Below are 23870 nucleotides of genomic sequence, written 5' to 3'. Positions count from 1 at the left end.
TACAAAGAGCAGACTGGAGAAGGGTAAGACCAGTGACAGGCAGACTGGTGGTTGAAGAAATCCAGGCAAAAGATGAGGCTGATCTGATCTGAAGCATAGATGACAACAATGTGTATAAAGTGAGGAGTGGACACTTGAGAAATATTAGGAGACTGGATGTGGGAATGAGGGAGGGAACAGGGTTGAGTCATAGTTTTTAGGCTTGAGCATCTAGGTATTTGATGTTGTCATTCACTTAGCTAAGGTACAGAAATAGGTTTCAGGCAAAAGAATTCACATTTGGATATGCTGGGAACATCAAATTGGAACTGGCTCATAGTCAGAGGTTTAGATCTGCAACTCCCCAGCGAAACCTAGGTTGGGGGTATACATCTAAGAGTCGTTAGAATAGAAATAGTAATTGAAACAACGGGAAAGTATTTGTTCATCCAGGGAGTGTGTTTAGAAGTTAAAAAAAGAAAAAAAACTCCTAGGACAGAACCCTTGAAGAGCACCAAAAGCTAAGAAATGGTCAGGTTACACTCAGAAATGAAGGTTATAATCTGAAGTCAACAAAAGATACCTTGGAATCATTAAGGACCAAAGGACTATTAGGTGGTTTCAGGCTCATATAAAATCTTGTAAAAGAGTGTCCCCTAGTGCTGCTCTGAAGAAGTAAATTGAGAGAAATTAAGTATTACCTGTTTATCATCTCTATCACCACCTTGTGGCAGTGTCCCTAAATAATTCTGCCCTCTTTTATTTGCAAAATCTTCCAGAATCTTGCATTAATTTGTACACAAAAACAAGTCACAGGCTATCCTGAGTGTTCCAGAATGGAATTTCTTTAAGTGGGTTATTTACAGATATTTTGGTCAGAACTCCATAAAACCTTGACAGGAAACTACAATATAAATTAAGTCCTTTGAAAAGAAAAAGGGAAATTTACTTCTTTTTTATGTTAGTGAAGCAACAGAATTGAAAACTGTATGTATTTTAAACATTAATGCTTTTTATTGTGGCAAAATGTACATTACATAAAATTCATCATGTCAGCCATTCTTAAGTGTATAATTCAGTGGCACTAAGTGCATTCAGTGTTGTACAACCATCACCACTACCCATTTCTAAAAATTTTTCATCATCCTGAAGAGAAACTCTGTACCCATTGAACTCCCCATTCTTTCTACCCTCCAGCCCCTGGTGACCTCTATTCTATTCTCTGTTGCTATGAATTTGACTACTTTAGGTATCTCTACCTCATATAAGTGGAATCGTGCAATATGTGTCCTTTTGTGTCTGGTTTATTTCACTTAGCATAAGTTTTCAAGTTTATCCATGTTGCAACATGTATCAAAATTTCATTCCTTTCTAAGGCTGAATAATATTCCATCGTCTATACCACATTTTAAAAATCTATTCAACTGTTGTTGGACATTTGGGTTGTTTCCACCTTTTGGCTATTGTAAATAATATTGCTGTGAACATTGGTGTGTAATCTGTTTGAATCCCTCCTTTCAATTCTTTTGAGTTTAGACCTAGAAGTGGAATTGCTGGGTAATATGGTAAATCTATTGAACTTTTTGAAGAACTTCCATACTGTTTTCCACAGCAGCTGCACCATTTTACATTCCTACCAGCAGTGTACAAGGATTCCGATTTTTCACATCTTCACCTCCACTTGTTATTTTCCACTTTTTTGAATAGCCATCCTAATGAGTATGAAGTGTAAACTTTAACTTTTGAGTTTACTTTGAAAATCAGTTACACATGAAGTTAATTCAAGAAGTATTTTTGAGCCCCTGTTATATAGAGAGCACTCTATACTCTGAGGGAATAACAAGGATGAGTAAAATATACTGTTGAATCTTTAGGGGATTTACAATTTATTTTTCCCCTCCAAATGTATTTGGGAACAAGTAAGTCAACTTAAATTTTTATCGGGTGGTTGGAAAAACTAATCCAGAGATCTTACTTTATAGAAAATTGGTAGTGGAGATAAAAATGTTTATTAAACTAATTTTCAAAAGAATACAATCAAATGCTAATTATATAGTTCTTTGGAAAATTCACAATAAGGATTACGTTAGACAAGGTCTCTAATTTTTTTTTTTTTTTACAGGTTAGACTTGTTAAAAGAATCCTTGATAGATTGCTATAATGGCCACTGCTCAGCTCTCTCACTCTATCAGAATTCACAAGGCACCTAAGGTATTTATTAAGAATTAAAAGAAAATCAATGACTATTTAGTGAGTTAGTTCAGAATCATGACTTTAATCTTTGGTGTTTTTTTAAACAGCAGTTTTATCAGTTAATTGGCACATAATATTCTGGCAGAGTATGTCTACATTTTAACTGGCAAATGGACTGAGGATGTTCAGGAAATTAGAATAGATTTCTACAAAATAACTTACTGGGTGCTTGTTTCATGTTTATATATTTAGACTTTGTAGAGGAAAAGAAATCAGAAACAAAAAAAAGATGTTTAAAGAGAATGGTTCTTTGTTAGACGTTCACTTCCTGACACAATTAGGATGCTTCTAATGCACACTGTGATGTAATTATAAGAACTGAAGGAGAGAGCACTTAGAGAAACTAGGATCCTGGGGCCCTGGGGAAGCATACCAGGGCCAGGCAACCTTGCTGGGTTCACCTGGGCAAGTTTATCTTGTCCCATGACATTCATTAATGAATCATTCATTGATTCATTGAGTGCTTAATATTATATAATATATATGTAATGCTATGTTATTCTCTGAGAGAATAAAAAAAAAGAATCTTCACATTCTAGAAGTTTATAATCTGGTTAGGGAAATAAGATTTACAGGAGGTAAGTCAATATACAAAGCAGTATATGCATTAAATATATGTGAAAAGAGTAAAGCAATACCAATTATAGGAATTTAGAGATTTTATATAGACTGGAATGGTTTGTATATTCCTCACGAAGGAGATAGGACTTAAGGTGGACCTTAAATAATGAAAAGGATTAGGAGAGAGGAGAGAGAAGAGAATTCCATGAGGAAAAACTAGCATATGCCTTGGCTCAGAATAAGAAATGAGCATGGCATGTTTCAGAGAATAACAAAGAATCCATCCTTACTGGAGTGGAGTGTCATCATGTTGGACAGAACTAGGAAATAAAATTGAATAGGATCTTTGGGAACAAATTAATGTGGTTCTTAAAAGCCAGGCTAAGGAATTTATGCTTTATTCTGTAATCAATGGAAAGTCAGTGGTTTCACCAGGACAGTGAGTAAAATAATGTTTTAGGAACATTAAGCTGTAGCAGAGGCAGGGAAGATTGAAGTTGAAAGAGAATTAGGGCAGAGAGAAAGCAGTCATCTTTCTGGCTCAAATTCAATATACTCACCAAGCCAACTCCTGATCTCATTGCGTTTCCACTTAGGAAACCCTTCCTGGGGTGAAAATGCTGAGCTGGGTATATGAATTGCAATCAGCTTGGCAGTTATTTTTCTCACTGTAAATTAACAAATTGACCTTTTGATATAAACAGATCTTTGTAGTTTGGACTGCATGAGCTACTTCTTCCAGTAAATTTTAAGTGACTGTATGATTTTGCTATTTAATACTTAAAACAACAATAATAAAACTATAGAAGCTAACATTTATTCAGCACTTACCATGTGCTGGGCACTGTGCCAAGGGCTTTATATTATTATTTCACTTAAACCTTGAAATAAGGGGAAAACTGAAGCTCAGAGAAGTAAAGTAACTTGCCATAGGTCATGTAGCTTGACAGCTGAGCTGTCAAACATTACTTATATCATTAGCACAATTTCTTATTAAAATAATTTATAATAGTGTTTTCTATTATCAAGCCACAGTATTTTCATGTATTAGACATTTATAAAAACGTGAATGATAACCCTTAAAGTATTAGATCAACTGAGCTGAGAAAAAAATCCCTGGAGTATAGAAAAGTAACAGAATTCTAGAGGCCTTTTCCAATCATTGATCTTCATTATTACAAATGGCCTTTTAGATTCTATATTTAAAGTAAACATCTTTATATTTTTAGGTTATTTAATTTTACAAGTGGTTATTACTCAAGTATTGCCTCAAAATTTTGGCATGTTTTCAATAAGTTATTATACATGCATGCCATGCCAGCTATTACCCAATTACCCCCAAAGAACCTTAATTTCTCAGGATCTATGGGTACAAAAAGCAATTTTCTGTAAAATTTTACACACATACACATACACACACATGCACATTACATACCTAATTCTCCTTCAACGTTAATCTTTCCTACTTCTGCTATAGCTTAATATTCGTAAAACAATTATTCTACTCACTCTCCTAATCAAACCTGCTGCCTTTCCACTGGTTACAGAATAAAGCATAAATTCCTTAGCCTGACTTTTAAGATCCATATTAATTTGTCCCCAAAGTTCCTATCATACATGCAAGAATAATTTTATGTATCTTTTTAACAACTGAATATAATATGGTTTGACAAAATGATGAACTGATAATTCATTTTCGCTATGTAGTGTACCAAAGAGGAAGCAAGCTTACATTGCAAAATCATGTCTAGAATGTCCTGAAGATATTCTAGAACCAGATATAGATATAGAAAAGCTTTTGGGGCGTTCTCTTTCATCTAAATGCATATTTGTGGGCAGTACCTGCCTCTAACTAACAGAATTATTAAAACTTCAAGAGTTGAAACTGTGCAGTATAGTAAAAAAGACCTCTGAATTTGAATGAGGTAATCAGAGATTTACCATTCTGACTTCTAATAGCATAGATTAGTTTCACCTGCTTTTGTACTTTATATAAATGAAATCATACTTTAGTACTCAATTGTATCAGGTTTCTTGCACTCAGCTTTATCTGTGAGAGTCACTTATACTGCAGAACTTTTGCTTAAGCAAAGCACAAAGATGTGGAAATACATGGTAGTGGAATAGTAGATGAATAGTAGTTCCACATGGCTAGAGAGTAGGGTGCATAGGAGGGGATAAGGGATGAGGGGCAGAAGGGAGGGGTGGGAGATGAGAGAGAAGCTAGGCAAAGATAAGATTTTGACAGTTCTCAAACGCTACACTTGAACTCTATCCTGTATGAACACTGGGAGTGTCATGATAAGATTTGTATTCTTTAAAGTTAATAATGTTGGCAGTATGAAGGACAGATTGAATGAAAGGAACCGTTAGCAGGGAGGTCAGAGGCAACTACAGTAATAAAGGGGAGAAGTGACAATGTCCTGAGCCAAGGCAGTGGCAGTGAGAAGAGAAAGGAGAAAACAGATTTGAGAACTCTCCTAGAGAGGATTAATAGGACTTTGTGATTAGATATGGGGAATGGAGGAGAGAGAGAAGCCGAAGATGACTCTACTTCTAGCTTGGATGATTGGAGTGGATGCTGATCCAGTTGTCTGAGAATGAAACTTGGGATCAGGTTTCAGTCAGGGTGATAGAGATAAACTGAGTTTGAGGGGTCTACAAAGTGGTCTAGGTACAGATGTTTAGAAAATAGACAGATGGAAGTAGGACTCAGAACAGAAATAAGGACTTCAAATTTTCTCTGTATAGGCTGTAGCTGAAGCAGTGAGACTAGATGAAATTACCCAAGAAGAGACAGCTATGAAAAGAGAAAAGACTGAAGACAGAATTCTGGGGTGGGAGCAACATTTAAAGGGCAGAAAAACTGGAAAAAAATTAAAGAGATTGAGATAGATATGGAGGATAGGTGGGAAAAAAAAAAAGAAAATAGTGTTATGGCAGCTGAGAGAGAGGAGAGTGTGGGCAAAAGTGTTAAGCACTGCAGAGGAGTTTACACAGTACGAGGACCGAGATGAGGTCAACGATAGGATGTACTTGGTGACTTAGGAGAGAATAGGATAGAACAGAGGGGGTGGAAGACAGATTGCAGTGGGTTCTGAGGAGTGTATGAAAGGGAAGATTATATAATCATAGTAAAACTCCCCATTTTGCCTAAATCTATGGGTCATTGTAAAATAAATTATATCAATCTTGAATTACTTGGATAACCGTCTCTGCCTTTCTTCTTTGCCTTGCCAGTGAAGATCTAATCTGATGCAATATTCAAAGCCCAGTTTCCTTTTGATTATCTATAAAGGTATCAGATTTGAGGTCTTGAAAAATCTTTCCATTTTACTTGTGGTAATGGCATGATGGGCTGAATATATTAAAGAATACTAATCTTTTTCTTTTTCCCCCCCTCCCAGGAAACAGTTTTCCCATCTCAAATAACTAACGAGCATGAGTCATTGATAATGGTGAAGCAACTTTTTGCTACTTCTATCTCATGTATAACATATCTAAGGGGCCTGTTTCCAGAGAGCTCTTACGGAGAACGCCATTTGGATGGTAAAGTTTAACTAAATGGTTACTTTGGCTGGTGGAGCCCTTTTCCTCTATTTGGCAGGAGTAAAACTTTACTTTCTCACAGAGTGTGCTAATTCCAAGTCATGGGTTCTTTAAGATCAATTTGCTAATTCATTTTCCATTTTAATTTCACTATGTTTAGTGGTTTTACTTACAGGAACCATTAGTTCCTGGCTAGATACCAAATCACCGAATGAAGAGAAAAGAAATATGTATGGACAAGCCCAGTAATTCTAAACTGTACCTACAAAAGCAGCAGCCAGATCGAAATCTACTTGGGTGCTGTACATTTGCACTATTTTGTGTCTCAACTGAATTTTTTTCTTTGAGGTAGACTTTGGCCTTGAGGAATTTTAATTGAGAAGTTTAATTCTTTCTGTTAACATATACAAATATGTAGAAAATATGCATACCCATGCCAAACCCATTTGTTGATTAACATGGATACGTAGACAATTATTATTCTAATCAGCTCTGTTCTTTTCTTAATTTTCTGTCTTTTCTACTTTTCTTCCTTTTATTTCTTATGTCCTTAAACTCATGATCTCATTTCCTTGTATTACAAGCTGTTTCTGTCTCCTTTCCTTCTCTTGTGTTAGAAAGAATATACCTAGGACTCTTCAATTTTTCAAAAATCTTTTTATTTGTTTAAAAAGATGGATTGTGATAACAATTCAGAAAATTTTGCTGATTTGTCATGAAAGTGGGAAAGTATCATTTGGAAAATAAATATAGAGGGCTACAAGTTTCCTTCTAAGATGTTATTTTTCAAAATCTAACTTTACTTTAAATTTCTCACATTTGTATTTAATGATATACTTAGGCCTCATTCCAATTTAATTTTCTTAAACATTTTGATTCTCTACATGAGCATCAATGAAATGCATGTGTGCTATAAACACAAAAGCATTATATTTGCAACTGTGACAGCCTCATTTGTGTTATGTCCTCTTTTGGTCTATAGGATATAAATCTGTAATAGTGAAAATGTTTATATGTAGCATATAGTTGCAGTTTCTCCTCTTGTTTGGAATATAGAATTGGAAAAAGACATGTTTGGAGTAATTAATTAAGCACTTATTGTGTGCCAATCACTAACCTGTGCATGGAGGGCAATACCATTGTTTATAGCTTTATTTTCTGTGACAGTTTTAATGGAAGTTATATATCTCCCTCTCAGTGTTTGTACTTAAAGTAGCATATATCATAAAAATGCCCAGTACTCCTAAGTTGCTCTCTTTTTGGCAATCTCTAAATGTTATACCAATATAGAATAATTTTCATATCTCTCAATAGCAATAGAGGTAACATCAATTTTAGGATAGGAAAACAATATGAAAAGGTGAAGTGATTTATACAAAGTCATACATGAATCAGTAATTGATTTTAGACTGATCTAAACCAAAACTTTTAATGTGATTTTCTTATTCTTCCTTCCTATAGTAAGGTAGTTGAATTTCAGATGGAAATTAATATTTGAGAATAATCCATGGAAGCATTTTGCATCCTTTTTTTCTTTCATTGAGAGAGAGAGAAATACCAGAGAAGTGATTTGAGACTGAGGTGTATGTTTTAAATTGGTTGATGGAGATGGTCTCAGTACTACCTTATGATAACTTAGAATTCAGCAGAAGCAAAGAAGTGACACAAATTGATTTTGCAACCAACTCAGTTGTGCTACATTGTAGAAGGGAAGACTGCTAATCTATAATAAAAATGGGAACTAAATCAATTATCAACATAGGATTTATTTTTAAATTAGATATTTAGTGATTCAAAATGTTTTTATAAGCTATAAACTAAGTAAGTTATATACATAAAATCATGAAAGGAAATACCCTTATTTAGTATGGACAATTTTAGTATAACAGACTGTTTCTATTTTTGTAGACCTCAGTTTAAAAATCCTCCAAGAAGATAAAAAATGTCCTGGGTCACTGCATATTATCAAGTGGTAAGTAATTGAAATTCCACCAAAGTTGAACAACATTATTTTTATCATAGCTGAAATTACCCATAAGACTTTATTTGGTAAGATCATTTCCTTAAAACTATTGCCTTCTTCCTTTCTTTCTTTTCATCTTCTTCTTTTTTTTTGTAATTTCCTAGAAATGTGTAACAATTATTCAATATTATTTTAAGATACTGATTTAGTTTTGTTTTTGAAGAAAATGGACTTTATATAAGAAAGAAAAATATCAATCAAAATTTGATTACTCATCTTATGCATGTCAGTGTCCTAAACATTATGGGAGGCCAAAAGAAAAATAAGATGTGATTCCCTACCTCAAAATTGCTTACGTATTATTTATAAAGTACTATCAACATATTAAAAGATACAGGAATTTCTAAAAAATGATTAAATGGGAAAGGTGAAATGGTTATCAATTTAATGTATTTCAAAGCAAAAAACAAATCAGTTTTGTACTTGGGATTCTTTTTGGCTTTGCATCTAGTCCAAAGTGACACCAAACATTTATTTCTTGACAGGATTCAAGGTTGTTTTGATGCTTTGGAAAAGAGATACGTAAGAATGTTTTTAAATTTACACCAGGATCAAAGACTCATCCTTTATCCCTTTAAAAGAAAAATTTAGCCTTTATTTTGTTGTTGTGTTTTAACAGCATACCAGTTCCTACATTTGCATTCATGAACCAGTTTCTTTTTATTTTGTGTCTTTGTTGTCCTGTTGATGTCTCATTTACATCAATTAGAAATGAAACCCTCATTTTTCTCTTTTACTTACTCATATCTTTTTGACCACAGAATTTCCTCTGAAGTCACTGGAAGAGATCCACAGGATGTGGGAAAGGGCAGACAAGAATCTGGCATTTAGCACACTGAACATGTTCAAAATAGTGGCGATTCAATTTGCAGATATGAAAGGAAAAAATGGACTTGAATAATCAGTTTTTATTCTATGTTAGTTATTTTGCTAGCTATGTTTGGCACATGTATATAACCTGTTCCCTCAAAATAGCTAGTATTGTAGCTTGAATTTTTTTTAATGCAGCTTGAATTTTAAGTGCATTAGATTTTCCTTGCTGCCCAAGACAGCTATGCAGAGTGTAAAAATTAGAGGCTCTAGTCCTAGTTGAAGAGATAATATATAAATGAACTTTCCACCACTGCTTTCTCCTCCTTTCCCCATCTCTGTCTTCTTTTTACTTCTCAATTCCTATTCCTTTAAAAAACCTTAAGGTGAGTAAGCCTTACATTGGATTATTTAGTTGCACTGATATATTTCCTTTTTCATTGAACAGTTATTACTTATGATTTATTCAACACTGACTGGGGGGTTGAGGGATACAAAAATAAAACAGATATGAGATTGTGCACACAAAGAGCTTATAGACCATGGCAGAAGATAGATGACATTCATATGCACAGCTGATGATCAGCTATTGCACACTGGCATAGCTGTACCTCTTGTTAAAATGTTGAAGTACTCTATATCCAGTGGTAAATGGTTGCTTCTCTGAGATCCCAAATGACTCCCACCATGTCCTCCCCTTCATCCCACCAGTGTCTCTTCTGAGATGTCCCTAGACTGTTCCACAATCTAGCAACTAAAGGGTTGACACCGGGCCCAGGGGGGAGCTTCCAGGAACCCAGCACCAGGGCTAAGTTGGCATCTTTTCTGATTGGTCAGTACCTGTGCCATGTTGGGCTGTTAAATTTTGATTTTTTCATATCAGTTTGATATTTTTATAAAAAAATCACCTTTATCACAAGTATAAATAACCATAATATTCATTAGAAAGTGATGCATACCAAAGGCAAGATATTGATCATGTGCAAAGGAAGTATGGAAAAGGAGGGGTTATATCCAGTGAGGGACATGAGGGAAATCTTTGGGAGAAAATGACTTTGAAGGCCCTTAGTATTTAGACAGGTTGAGAGGGGAAGAAGGTCCTCACCAGTACACTGAACAGCACTCATTCATTCTCCTTTGTCCGTTCATTTAGCAACATTTCTTGAGTGTCCATCTTTGAGGGGCAGTGAAATATAGTTAAGAGTTCAAGGTTTAGAAAAAGTCAGTCTGAAGTGAATCCTAGTTCTGCCACTTAATACCTGTGTGATCTTCGCATATAACCTACCTCTTGGTAACTTAGTTTCTTTACAATAATAATAGAACGAACCTCTTAGGGCTGTTTGAGAATTAAATGAGTTAATAATCTAAAGCAGTAGTTTTCAAACATTAGCTTGCATTAGAATCACCTGGAGGGCCTGTTAAAACACACATTGCCAGGTTCCACCCCAAAATTTCTGGTGTGAGAATTTTCATTTCAGACAAATTCCAAGTGATGCTGAGACTGCTGGTCTAGGGACCATACTTTCCAAGGCATCACTCTCACCATTGCTCACCATGTTCAAGCACACAAGGATTCGAGAACATGCCAAGTGCCTTTTACCTTTGTACATATTGTTACTTTTGCCTGCAAAATTTTCTTCGCTACCCCACAACCTTTATCTGGCTAATTCCAATTTATCCTTCAGGTCCCAGCCTAAATATTTACTTCCTCAGGGAGGCATTCCCTGACAACCCCCCCCCCACCCCGCCACCCCTCTCCCAGCCTAGACTGTCCATTTGTTTAATGGTCACAAGCACTCAGTGCTGCTACTTCATAGCAATTAACACAATTGTAATGATGTACCTATCTGTGTGCTTTTTTTTGTTCTCTCCTGCTGGTCTGCATGTTCCCTGAGATCAGGGGCCATTTCTATTTTTGAATGAATGAATGAATGAATGAAGTATTAATTAAATAATTAATATAAATTAGAGTTTTACTGTGTAGTCTTAAAATCAATTGTATGCAGTAACCAAAATGGCCACACAGTGTCACTAAAGTTTTAGTCTTTTGGGTGAAATAGGTGAATAATTTGATACAAAATTATGGTCCTGAAATTTTCTCATTTGTATCCTAGTTTTTAATAGGCTTGCTTATATCTCTATCTCTGTATCTATATATTCCATTATTCTTCCAAACAGAATCTGTTTATAGTAATGTAGATGTAGGGAGGGCAGGGGTTTTGTAGACTTAAATCAGACTTAAAATTTTTTATTTTAGTAGATTACTTTCAAAATGCAAACTGTTTTAGAGATGCTTATGGCATAATTAACTTTTAGTAATAATGAATTATTTTGTATATCTTTTGCCTGCCAAACTAGAATGTATAGAGACTAAGGATAGTTATCTTCTTTTTTTTTTCATCTCTCCCCTCCCCAGCAGAACCTTGGGTATGTAATAGAGACTCACATGAATGGATGAATAATTAGTATCCATTTCTCTGACCTTCTGAATAGTATTATTGTCCTACCCAGATCTTTCAATTTGAAAGTCATATTTTAATTAGACTTTATTGAAAATAATAATAATATAGGTGCAAGTGTATAGTAACAATAGTTTTCTTTTCTCTTGAAGCTACACATGGCAGTACTTACAGTAAGTGCACGTTTAAAGACCAATCCTCTGTCTCTGCTTCATTGTCTTTTGGCAAGTGAAATATTAAAACAGTACTCTCCCCCATCCTCCTTGAATTTCATTGTCTGTCCTATGACATTTTGGAAGAAAAAAAAAAACTCTTATCAGAAGTTTTAATAAAAGATCACAGTCTACATATTTCTTTGGCATATTATAATACATGAGGAAATATATAGGCTATACTATCTGCTTCATCTATTGGCTATCAGAATTTCATTTTCTGACTTAATTTACAGACTCAAAGCTCTTTGTTTTTGAAGTTTTGCAGACTTTTTTGAAGCTTTGTATACTTCCCGGTATAACACGGTATATGTAGCTAAGAATAGAAGGAAAATGAGAAGATACTATTGAGAGTCTTAGATATATGAGTTATTTTAAAAATTTTAAACCGTAACAAATTACTGTGACTGTAGCACAGTCGCAGTAATCATAAATATATGGTTATCAATTTCCTTATAATCAGGGTTCACAGAATGCTCTAAAGACTCTCTATGTTCACAAAATAAGAGCTTATTCTATCTCTAGCTTGAAATATATATCTCAAGATACATATATATATATATTTCAGTACTCAATTAATACAGTACAAATTGAACTCTTCACATAGAAAATGTATTCTGTGAGGAGTAATCTAGTTTCAGAAATTAAATGCTGTTTATTTTTCCTTAAATAGCTTTACACAAATCCGAAGGAACCTGAGGTAAGAACACATAAAGAGATGGGCAGTATATTATATTTAAATATGTTTACCTGAGTTGAGGCCATAAATTATATCACTAGACTACCATATGAGCAAAGTAACTCGTAGTGACCTTTTTCAGTGTGTTTTATTATAAATGTCACCAATTCTTTATTATGAGATTTAAAAAACTACCTAGGGGTATTGGGAAAAAAGCATTGAGTAGAACTGAGCGTATTCCCTAACACGTTAACAGTAAGAATCTGTATGAAAACTACCTTTTATTTTTATTTTAAATGATGCTGAATCCTTTCTATTTCTGACCTTTTTGGCCTAATGCTAAACTTTTTTTTTTTATGGCTAACTTAATTCTCTCCCTTCTGATATTTTCATAGATTTTTAAGCTTTACCTCTTTACTTCTCTCTCTAAATTTCTCCCCTCTGCTTATTGAGTCCTACTCATCCTCAACACCAACTTATGTTTAAAGCTTTCATGAAAGCCTCTTCGGCTGTTTTGTTCACACTAATTTCTCCCTTCTCTAAATTCCTTTCTCCAGGAGGACCTCACAATTTAACACTCTTAATTAATTCATAAAGATTACTTTATCTCCCTAACCAGATTGTTATTCCTGAGGACAAGTCTTTTCTTCTTTTCGATCTCCCAGTGTGAATTCATAGTCCTGGGTATGTAATAGTTACTTGTGCTACTTTGAATGACAGCTGTGGCAGTGGCACAAATGGAGGGAGAAGCCCTTCGTTCTTTCTTCTCATTCTATCCTCTATTTTCCTCCCAGCTTTCCTTCCTCTTCCCTTTCCCTTTTGCTTGCTTTCAATTTTCCTTCCCTAAACCTATGGATTTAGCCTAACTGGTGACCTTCACAACTAAGTTAAGCGTTTTTTAGCCTTTAATATCCTTTCTTCTTTGGCAAGATTATAAACAGCTGTTTGAGCAAGGCAGAAGAAAACTGGTGCATGAGGTGGGTAACAATTCCTCAATGCCCAAGCTAAACCTATTTTTATCTTTGTCTCTAGTTTAGTTTCAATTTTTTTTGTTTTCAGTAGGTTTGAGGGGAGGTTTCCCAAAGTAAGATCTCCTGATAAATTGTTAATAAATTGGTCATTTCCTTAGTGAAATAAATTATTATGTTTTCTTATGCATGTAAAACTCATCTGAAACTAATGGCTTTGAGGTAGTGAAATGCTGAGGAAATTGGGCTATCTACAGAAAAATATTACAGAGTGGGAAGAAAACTGTTAAATGAGTTTTGATGCAGGCAATATATGTAATAATAAAGTTAGAAAGCAAAAGCTTATTATATAAGTTCTGAGCTATCATTTATGACCCAGAAAAAAATATTTTGAACTCTTACATATTGTTTCATATAGCAGTGATCCCTAACCTCTGTGTTCATGGCACACTCTTGATTACTAGAAAATTTGGTGGCATGTTTAAGGGTATTAAAAGACTTAAAAGGACACCAAATGTGTCAGCAATAATTATGGTATAACTATGGCACAGCAATGTTCATAGTGCCTGAAAGTATCCATGGGGTTACACTGTTTTATGGTTGTTGTTTAGCACCAAGTCACTGATAGAACTATTTACCTCTTTGATCTCTTTCTTCTATATACTCGCAAAACAGCATTCTCATATAAAGTCTTTCTTTGGCATTTCTCTGATATGGTGCCATGTTTCTTGACTCATACTGGTAGAAGTATATATTGTCCCCTAAGCAAAACTGCACAAACAGTAACAACATTAATATTTACCTGAAGCAAAAATGCATTTTACACATGGACTAAAATTTGCAGCACTCTTGTGAAGAGTCTGTCATGGTACACCAGTTGAGAACCTCTGTCTTAAATAAGTGTACTTATCCAGTCCAGAGACCAACAGAGTTTTGGGCATTGCACAAAGCTGTGGTGCTTCTGCACTTGAGGCTTTGTTCTGGTTGCTCCATCTTAAGAAAGAGATGAACTGACGAAAGTAACTAAAGTAGTGAAGAGGGCTAGCGTGGCTTTTCTGCAGATACACACTACAGAGTGGGTGGAGGGTATTAATAAGATGTGTAAGCCAAAATGTAAATATGTTAAGGAAATGTTTACACAGTGTAATGCATGATAGACCCATAAGGAATTACTATATTTGAATATTGTGAGGATTCAAATCCTACTGTTTCACCATCTGTTTTTCTTTTTGCCTGTTAGAGGTGGTCAACACCACTTTTAATAGACTGCTTCAGGAACTGAACTATAGATGGTCCCTGCTTCTAGCCCCAATATACTTTTAGATACTTTGTTTTTAAAAAATACTGTAGGATGAAATCCTAATTGAATGTGAACTCTATCCTGGCTGAATATTTACTCATTCAGCAAGTATTAATTGGGTTCTCCGTATGTGCCTGAAACACAGGAGTTAATGGGTAGACAAGGTCCCTGCTGTCTGGAAGCTTACGTTCTTATGAGGGAGGATAAACAATAAACAAGTAAACAAAAATTAGCAAAACAGTTTCAGATAGATCGTAATGCTATGAAGAAAATAAAAGTTGGTATGCTGGAGAGTGCTAAGGTGGGAATGGAGGAAGAAAGATTGGAGGGCAGTCCCTGGAAGGCCTCCCTGAGGGGCCACTGTTTGAGCTGAAACTGAATGGCTAGAAGAGTCACCCCATGCAGGCCTGTGAGAGGTAATAGCATGTGACTGGCAGAACAACACAGTAGTTAACATTGCAGGCGCTGGAGTCAAATCCCAGCTCTACTACTTACTAGCTTCATCTATAATGATGTAATACCTACTCTGAGTGTGGCTATGTAAGAATGAATAGATGTAGAGCATTTAGGGAAGTGCCCAAATATCGTGATTATTATCATCAACTGGAGACAACCTTTTCCAGAGTACAGTTGTGTAAAGGCCCAAAGGCAGGAAGGCATCTTGTGTATTCATGGACAAAGAGGGTGCCCTGAGCCTGGAGCTGAGTGAGTGGGAGGGAAAGAGGCAGGAGATAAGGTCAGAGAGGTAGGCAGGGGACAGATGAGTAAGGCCTGTGGACCAAGGTAAATTCTGGATTTTATTCTAAGGGCAATGGGAAACCATTAACAAAGGAGTGACATGGTCTGATTTGCATTTTCGAAACTTTTTTTGGCTGTAGAACAGAGAATGAATTTGGAGGAGGAGGAGTAGTTCGGAAGCAAGCAGATCAGATGGAAAGAGATGGTGTTGGCTTGGATAGGGTGAAGAGAATGAAGGTGAAGAGAACCAGATGGTCTTGGGATGTGCTTTGGAGATAGACCTGAAAAGTCTTGCCAATGGATTGGAGTGTGGAGGGAGAATGAAAAGCTGTGTATGTTGCTGTTGCTTTGGTCCATGTGGATACATTCAGTATGATTAATAGAAACCATTGGTGAGCAGTTTAAAGACTCATACTTATTAGGCAACACATTAATCTGAAAAGCAGGAGAATGTTTTATGAGGTGTTAAGAAGAGACTAGTGCCTGCTGTAAATATACCTTCCTTGATCAATCAGACTCGGAAGTTATTAAGGATTATCATCTTCTATAAAACAATTACAAACATAACTCTTTTATTAGTAGTTGCACTAGGGACCAAATAATAAAGTGTTAATAAAATTATCAACCACTAAAGGATCTACTCTTGATACAATTAAAAAAAATAAAAGATAGCTCAGAGCATCAAAAAGCTAGAGCTGGTTGAGAAACATGGGCGGTTAGGAAGAACAGGCATTGTTTACTTGACAAGGCAACTATACCGCATCAATGCATCAACGCATCAACGGAAGAGAGGATATTGTGTATCTAGCCTGTCTGGAGTGAACCTGTTGCTGTAGGCACCTCTATTCTCACATATCTCTCGTATTGTACTCACAAAGCAGCCTTCTGAGCTTGGTTTGATTTCTCAAGTAGACTGTCTTGCTAGAAAAAATTTTTTTCTCTTAAAAATAACTCCATTACAAGTCAGTCTTTTTAGAGTATAAGCACCATGAGCCAGTTTCCCTAGGACCTGCTCACCTGTAATTCATGGGATACCAAATCTCAGAATAGACAAAAGTAACAAGAACATTGTGATTTTTTCTGATCACTCTAACATTCATTCCCACATTGTCAAGAAACAAACACTGAAATAGATGAATGAAGGGTATTTTTTGTGTTCAGACTTAAACTCATACCCTTGCCTGTCTTTAGCACCTTCTCCAGCTCTGTGTACAGACTATTGTTGACCCTTGAACAACACAAGGGTTAGGGGTGGTGACCCCCAAGCAGTGGAAAATCCATGTATAATTTATGGTAGGTCCTCCATATACATGGTTCCTCTGTATCCTTGGTTCCTCATTCTCAGATTCAACAACCATGAATCATGTACAACTGTAGTATTTACTACTGGAAAAAAATCTGCGTGTAAATGGGCCTGCATGGTTCAAACCCATGTTGTTCAACAGTCAACTGTACGTGTACCTGGGTCAACTGTTAGCTTCAACTATTAGGCAATCACTTTATTTTAAATGGAGTATATTTCTCATGAGGAAATTGGTCCTTTATTTCTAGCTTATTTATAACTGTTTATATTTGTCCATATTTATAGCTAGCAGACAGCAGTGGTGTCTACTTTTTAGTGCAGGATCAAAAGAACAAAAATAAAAAAACACCTGATACCATAGACCCTGGTTCCTTTCTGATTTTTTCTAGCTTTCCTGTTGCCATTCTAGTCTTCCCTGAATTACTACAGAATTCTCTCTCTCTCTTTTTTTTTTTTTTAACATCTTTATTGGAGTATAATTGCTTTACAATGGTGTGTTAGTTTCTGCTTTATAACAAAGCGAATCAGCTATACATATACATATACATATATCCCCATATCTCTTCCCTCTTGCATTCTCTCTCTCTTTTTTTTTTCAGGAGTCTCTTAATTGTTCTCATGGTTCCCACTTCTCTGCACTCTTAAAATAGCCAAGGTGATCTTAAAAAATGCAGATCACTCCCATGCTTAAAACCCTTCAATGGACTTCTGGTTTACTTGGAATAAAGTCCAAACCCCTTAGTTAACAAGGCCCCACAACTTTCTCTACAACCTCATCTCCTACACTCTCCCCCTTGCTCATTCATCGTCAGGCATTTGGCCTCCTCTGTGATCCTAGAAGAGGCTTCCTTTCCTACTGTAGAGCCTTTGCATTGATGTTTCTTCTGCTGGGGTGCCCCGCTCTCCCCCAGCTCTGCACATGGCTGACCTCTCTTGTCAATGAGGCTCAGCTCAAACATCACCTCTTTAGTGAGGCCTTCCTTGGCCCTTCCAAACCAAATCACCACCTCTCCCTTCTGTATTCTGTCGCAGCATCTGCTTCAAATTGTTCACAGCTCTTATTACTACCTGAAATTATCTTATTTGTTTACTTATTTATTGACCATTTCTCCCACCAGTTTGTGTTTTCCAGAAAAACAGGGACCTTTTCTGTCATGTTCACCATAGTGACTCCACTGCCTGACACAAAGTAGACATTCAATAAATATCCTTTTCATGAATGAATGGTTTCTTAACTAGTTCCACTGTTATTTACCTAAGCTGGGTCAGACACTTGACTCTGTGCTTTAGCTTCTCCAGCTTTAAGATGGTAACAAGAGATTATGCCATCTAACTCATTTTCAGCATGGAGGAGAAGAAGTGTTATCTTTATATCTGGAAATATTACTCCTGAATAATGTAATGCTATAAAACAAACAAGTATGTAGGAGGTATAGTAGGTATACAATGAAAGTGTTCCTTACCTACTATCAGATAAGATTCTCGATTTTTTGAAAATAATTTCTTTCTCTATTCCCTTTGATATTTCTAGAAAGTGACTGAGATATACCAGTTCAAATTCAAATACACAAAAGAAGGAGCCACTATGGATTTTGACAGGTAGAATCTAATTGTTTAGTGAACATGAGAAATATGTAGGATTGAGGTAAACAAGCTTCTTGAGGCCAGAGATAGGTCTTATACTTCCTTTGTAACTTCCCCAACAATCCCACAAAAAAACACTATTATGAAAAGGGACTTTAAAAATTGTTTAAATTTCTGAAATCCATAGATGAAGCCAGTAGGAGAAGAGGCTTCCTTTGCTTCTTTCCCTCTTCTATAGGTGATATTAGTAGGGTCTAAGGGCAGTTTAGTGGTTAAGAGTTCTAATTGCTAAGGCAGAAAGATCTAGCTTGGAACTCCAGCTCTGACTATTACTGGTCATTTAACTTTGAACAGAATAATCAACCTCCCTAAATATTAGTATTCTCATCTGCAGAGTGGAATTAATAATATCTACTTCATATGGTTGCTGTGATTATTAAATTATAATGCATATACAAAGCTTTACCCATGCCTGGCACATAATAAACACACAGTAAATTGTACCTAGTGGTGGGGATGGTGGTGGTCTTTGGAGGCAATGGTGGTTGGTGGGTGGCACAGCAGTAGAAATTATATTAATGAGGCTGTCTATGTGGTGTTGATTGAAGAACTCCATGAGGCTCTATCTAGCCACTAATTCAAAGTTTCTCAATTGCTATGCCAAGATATTAACCCTTTCTACCCTCAATAGAGCCAGATCAGGACTGGGGTAGATGAAACCCCTGAGCTATTTACCTATAGACACAAATATTCTCATCTGTTTACCCCAGTATATCATACAAATATAATTATCTATGTGTCCCTGTATGGAAAAGACTGGAAAGCACTGCATTTTCCTATCAAGTCTGAAATTCCAAGTTTTAGATATACTAATGGGTTAAATAGCAAGGACAAGGACATTTACTTCAGAAGGTCCTTAGTAAAGATGGAGATGTTTTGTTGAGGAGCAACATTTAGTCCCCTCCCAGTAGCTTTTGGATTCAGATAGAGCTAAGTATTGCTGATGAGATGGAACAGAAGTGGGGAGGGTGGATGATGGAGAAAAGCCTTGGGTGGTAGAAAGCTGCACCTCAGGGGGATGAGTTTCTCTGAAAGGAATAACACTGAAGAGAAATGTGGCCTAATTCTCAATTTTCCATACTTTTAGCTCTGTCTCATCATTTATTATTACAAGTTTAATGATTTCTCTCCAAGATTCACACCCTTAATTATCCTCTCATTTGTAAAATTTACAGACAGCATTAGGATGTGAAGAGGAAGTAAGTTCTAGGAACAAGAATTAAGGTACTAACCATCATTAGCTAACATCTGTATAACACTTTACAGATTGTTCAGCACTTTTCACACATATTCTGTCACATAAAACAGCTGCCTTTTACTCTCTAAAATTCAAACATAAGTACAACTGACAAGCAGATTAATCTCTTTTGTTACGAAGGCACATATGTCTAGAGGTGAACAGTAAAACAGAAATGGCCGAATCTGGGACTTCCCTGGTGGTCCAGTGGTTAAGACTCCGTGCTCCCAATGCAGGGGGACCGGGTTCGATCCCTGGTCAGGGAACTAAATCCCACATGCCGCAACTAAAAGTTCTCTCATGCCGCAACGAAGATCCCACGTGCCGCAACTAAGGCCTGGCACAGCCAAATAAATAAATAAATAAATATTTAAAAAAAGAAAAAAGAAGAAATGGCCAAATATTTCTGCTACTAAGGGGAAGAGAAGGTAATGCATACGTGACCAAAGGTGGGCATTTGTTCAAGTGATTGTTCATACAAAATTACCTTATCACCTCTTCTATAGTAAAGAAAATTTTCCTTTTAAAAGAGTACAAGGGAGTCTTGAAAATGATTTTACGTGAGTATGATTTTATGAATACGGTGTATACTGAAGGATCCCATGTGCTACATGGCTATAGCCCCTCCCTCTCATTACCTATTTCAAATTGGTTAAATCCTGGTAGACAAAACTTCAAGTTTTTCAAAACTGAAAAAGGAGCAAATGTGTTTCCTTAATGTTTGTTTTATGAATTCACACTATCTCTAGTAGTTCAATTACTAAGGATTATTTTTCAGTATTGAGAAAGGCATTGTAAAAATATATTGCACTCATAGTCCTTCTTGGAAACTACTCAAATGTGAGACTAATTGGGGAAAAAATTTTGGAGAGAAATAAAAAATGTTTAGAGTTGGAAGGTGATTTAGTCCAACTTGTCCATTCATTCATTAATACAACAAATGTTTATTGAGTACTTAATATAGTTGGGCACTAAACTTAGTACAGTGGAGGTGAAAAATATAGCCACTCATAGTCTAGAGGGGACATACAGTTACAAACAGGGGTGAGGTATAAGGATTACCAGGGAAGACTTCCCTGAAGAGATGACACATGAGATAGGTATTAAAGGCTAAATTCAGTAGAGTCAGGAAAAGAAGTGGGAAAAGCACAGTACAAGCAAAGTGAACAGCACATACAAATGCACAGGAGTAAGAAGGAACTGGGTAGTAGTTGCAGATGAAGGTGGAGGTGAGTGTGTGGTTGGTTGTGAAAGGCATTGTACACACACTGTTCTCAAATTTGATTGAAAGGTGATGGATATAATAGAAGAAACTTGAGCAAGAGAATGACATGAGTGGATTTTCCTATTAGGAATATTATTTTGGTAGTAGTGTGGAGAATGTTTTGCAGTGTGGACAAGAAGAAAAGCAGGAAGAATAGTCACTCATTGTCATAATCCATGTAAAAGTGAGAAGCGGATGCCTCTGAGAGATAACCAGATGGTACAAAGGCCCAGAGCTGATGACTGATTTAACTTGGAGAGGTATAGAAATGTGTGTAAGCTTATCTCACATAGGAGCTAACTGACATAGAGTGTCTAAGTGACTTGACCAGGGTCATTCAGCCAGTTAGCAGCAGAGCCAATATTAAATGTCAAGTCCATTGTTCTCACTATTATAGTATGCAGTTATTTGTAAATTAGATTTTTAAAAAATCAGGTCACATTTAAAATGTCTTGAGGGAACTTGCTACTTAAGAAATCCTTTGTATATACATTGCAAAAAGTACAATAACTCGTCTAATTTACATTCTAAAATAGTCTCAAGAGTGTCCTGAGTTTAGTTTATATTTATCTGATCATACAGTAAAAAGTTTTGTTCTTTTTAAAATAGATTTTCAATATTATATGTGATTGAAAAGTATGCTGTTTTTCTATGTGGTTATAGCAGTAGCACAGCCTTCAAAAGTGGGACAAACAGTGAAGATATTAAGAAAGCCAGTGCTCTACTGATGCGTAAATTGTATATACTGATGCAGAACCTTGGACCCCTTCCTAATGATGTTATACTTACTATGAAACTCCACTACTATAATGCAGGTAGGTGGAGACCTCTAGTCAAATTCCTTCTTCAGTGCTGAAGTAAATATTTTGGATAAATAGAAGGATTTTGGCAAGCATTTGAAAGAGATGTCTGTTGTTACACATGAAAGATTACGCTGCCTTGTTCTCCTGAAACTCAACAGTTTTCTTGGTTTTCTGCCCTTTTCATTTTGCAGTGACCCCACATGATTACCATCCCCCTGGTTTTAAAGAAGGGGTAAACTCACACTTCCTGCTGTTCGACGGGAAGCCTGTAAACGTGCAAGTGGGATTGGTCTCCACTGGCTTTCATAGCATGAAAGTAAAAGTCACAACCGAGGCCACCAGAGTGTCTGATTTGGAGAACAATCTCTTGCAGGAGAGCAGCACTACAGAGATCGCCCATCAGGGTCTAGACTGTGATGAAGAGGAAGAGGAATGCAACAATCACGTAAGGCAAAGCTGTAGCGACCCTCCATTGCTTCAGTTAAACCCAGTTGACATTTTTCAGTTCATACACAGGTCATATCATAGTAACAGGATCCAATGGAGTGTGCCGGGTGTAAAAACTGAAACAAAACTAGCCCCTAACCTCGAGTCTTTATTCTAAAAAAGCACTATCTTCAAGAAGGAAATATACTCTGTTAGATGAAGTGGTCCATGGCTAGGAGAAAAAAAGACTTTCTAATATACTTCTTTTTTATAAAAGGTACCCATGAATTTAGGAAATTTGGGATTTTCTATAACTTATAAGAGCATGTTAAACATATTTAAAAATATTATAGGTGTTTATTCATACTCACTGCATGTATAAGTAAGTTCTTGATTACTGGGGTAGAAAAGTGTTATGGATAAACCTAAGTCAGAGTGCATTCATTTTCACTGCTGTAGATTATTCTACTCTTGACAGACAGTCTTTCTTCCTCTGCAATTGTTATAAACATTCATGTATACACCTCCTTGTACACATATGCAAGAGTGTCTCCAGGGAATATACCAAAGAGTCCTAGGGCTTGCACATTTTCAACTTTATTAGGTAATGAAAAACTGTTCTCCAAAATGGTTGTACCAATTTATGCTCCACCAACAGTGGAGGGAGTGCTCTACATTACTGTCAATCCTTTTTTTTTTTTAAGTAATACTTTAAATTGTATTTATTTATTTATTTACGGCTGCATTGGGTCTTCGTTGCTGCGCGCGGGCTTTCTCTAGTTGCAGAGAGCGGGGCTACTCTTTGCTGGTGCGCGGGCTTCTCATTGCGGTGGCTTCTTTTGTTGTGGAGCACAGGCTATAGACACGTGGGTTCAGTAGTTGTGGCTTGCAAGCTCTAGAGCTCGGGCTTAGTAGTTGTGGCGCGTGGGCTTAGTTGCTCCGCGGCATGTGGGATCTTCCCGGACGAGGGCTCGAACCCGTGTGCCCTGCATTGTCAGGCAGATTCTTAACCACTGTGCCACCAGGGAAGTCCCCTTGTCAATACTTAATTTTACCCAAGTTTATGTTTTCTGCCTAACTCCTGGAAGTAAATGGTAATGCTTCATGATTTGATTTTGATTTGCATTTCCCTGATTATTAGTGAGTTTAAGCATCTTTTCATGTATATTGGCTGTTCTGGTTTTCTTATGTATAAAGTAACTGTTCAAGTCTTTCATGCATTTTTCTATTGGATTATTTATCTTTTCCTCATTGATTTAAAAATATGTTCTGAATAATAATTATTTTTCATTATTTATGTTGCAATTTTTTTTCAGGTTTGTGGCTTGTCTCTTCACTTTCTTTAAGATGTTTTTTGCTAAAGAGAAGTTCTTAATTTTAATGTAGTCAACTCTTTTCCTCTAATATGTGCTTTTGGATATTAAGAAATTCTTCCTTATCTGAGTTCATTTTTAATATTCTCCTCTATTTTGTTATAAAAATTTTAAGGTTTTTCTTTTTACATTTTTATTCCACTTGGAGTTTATTTTTATTTGTGGGGTAAGGTAGACCAGACCCCTTTTACATTTTAAAATCCAAGTGTAATATACATACAGAAAAATACATATATCATAGTGATACAGCTCAATTCACAAACTGAACACCAGGGCTGAGATGAGAGTG

General features: G+C 36.0%; 1 protein-coding gene across 1 annotated transcript in view; it reads left to right on the top strand.

Moving 5' to 3' along the window:
- Positions 1 to 2139: 2139 nt before the first annotated feature.
- Positions 2140 to 23870, top strand: part of HORMAD2 (HORMA domain containing 2) — a 68584-nt gene continuing 46853 nt past the window's right edge. The window contains exons 1-10 of the mRNA XM_059894249.1: positions 2140 to 2190; positions 6201 to 6342; positions 8251 to 8314; positions 8851 to 8887; positions 11787 to 11807; positions 12520 to 12546; positions 18366 to 18433; positions 20720 to 20728; positions 21646 to 21794; positions 21974 to 22227. Coding sequence (XP_059750232.1) covers positions 2140 to 2190; positions 6201 to 6342; positions 8251 to 8314; positions 8851 to 8887; positions 11787 to 11807; positions 12520 to 12546; positions 18366 to 18433; positions 20720 to 20728; positions 21646 to 21794; positions 21974 to 22227 — 822 coding nt within the window. The remainder of the gene's footprint in view (positions 2191 to 6200; positions 6343 to 8250; positions 8315 to 8850; positions 8888 to 11786; positions 11808 to 12519; positions 12547 to 18365; positions 18434 to 20719; positions 20729 to 21645; positions 21795 to 21973; positions 22228 to 23870) is intronic.

Source organism: Balaenoptera ricei, chromosome 14, assembly GCF_028023285.1.
Source record: "Balaenoptera ricei isolate mBalRic1 chromosome 14, mBalRic1.hap2, whole genome shotgun sequence".
Taxonomy (NCBI): domain Eukaryota; kingdom Metazoa; phylum Chordata; class Mammalia; order Artiodactyla; family Balaenopteridae; genus Balaenoptera; species Balaenoptera ricei.
This window is presented reverse-complemented; position numbering and strand designations above follow the sequence as displayed.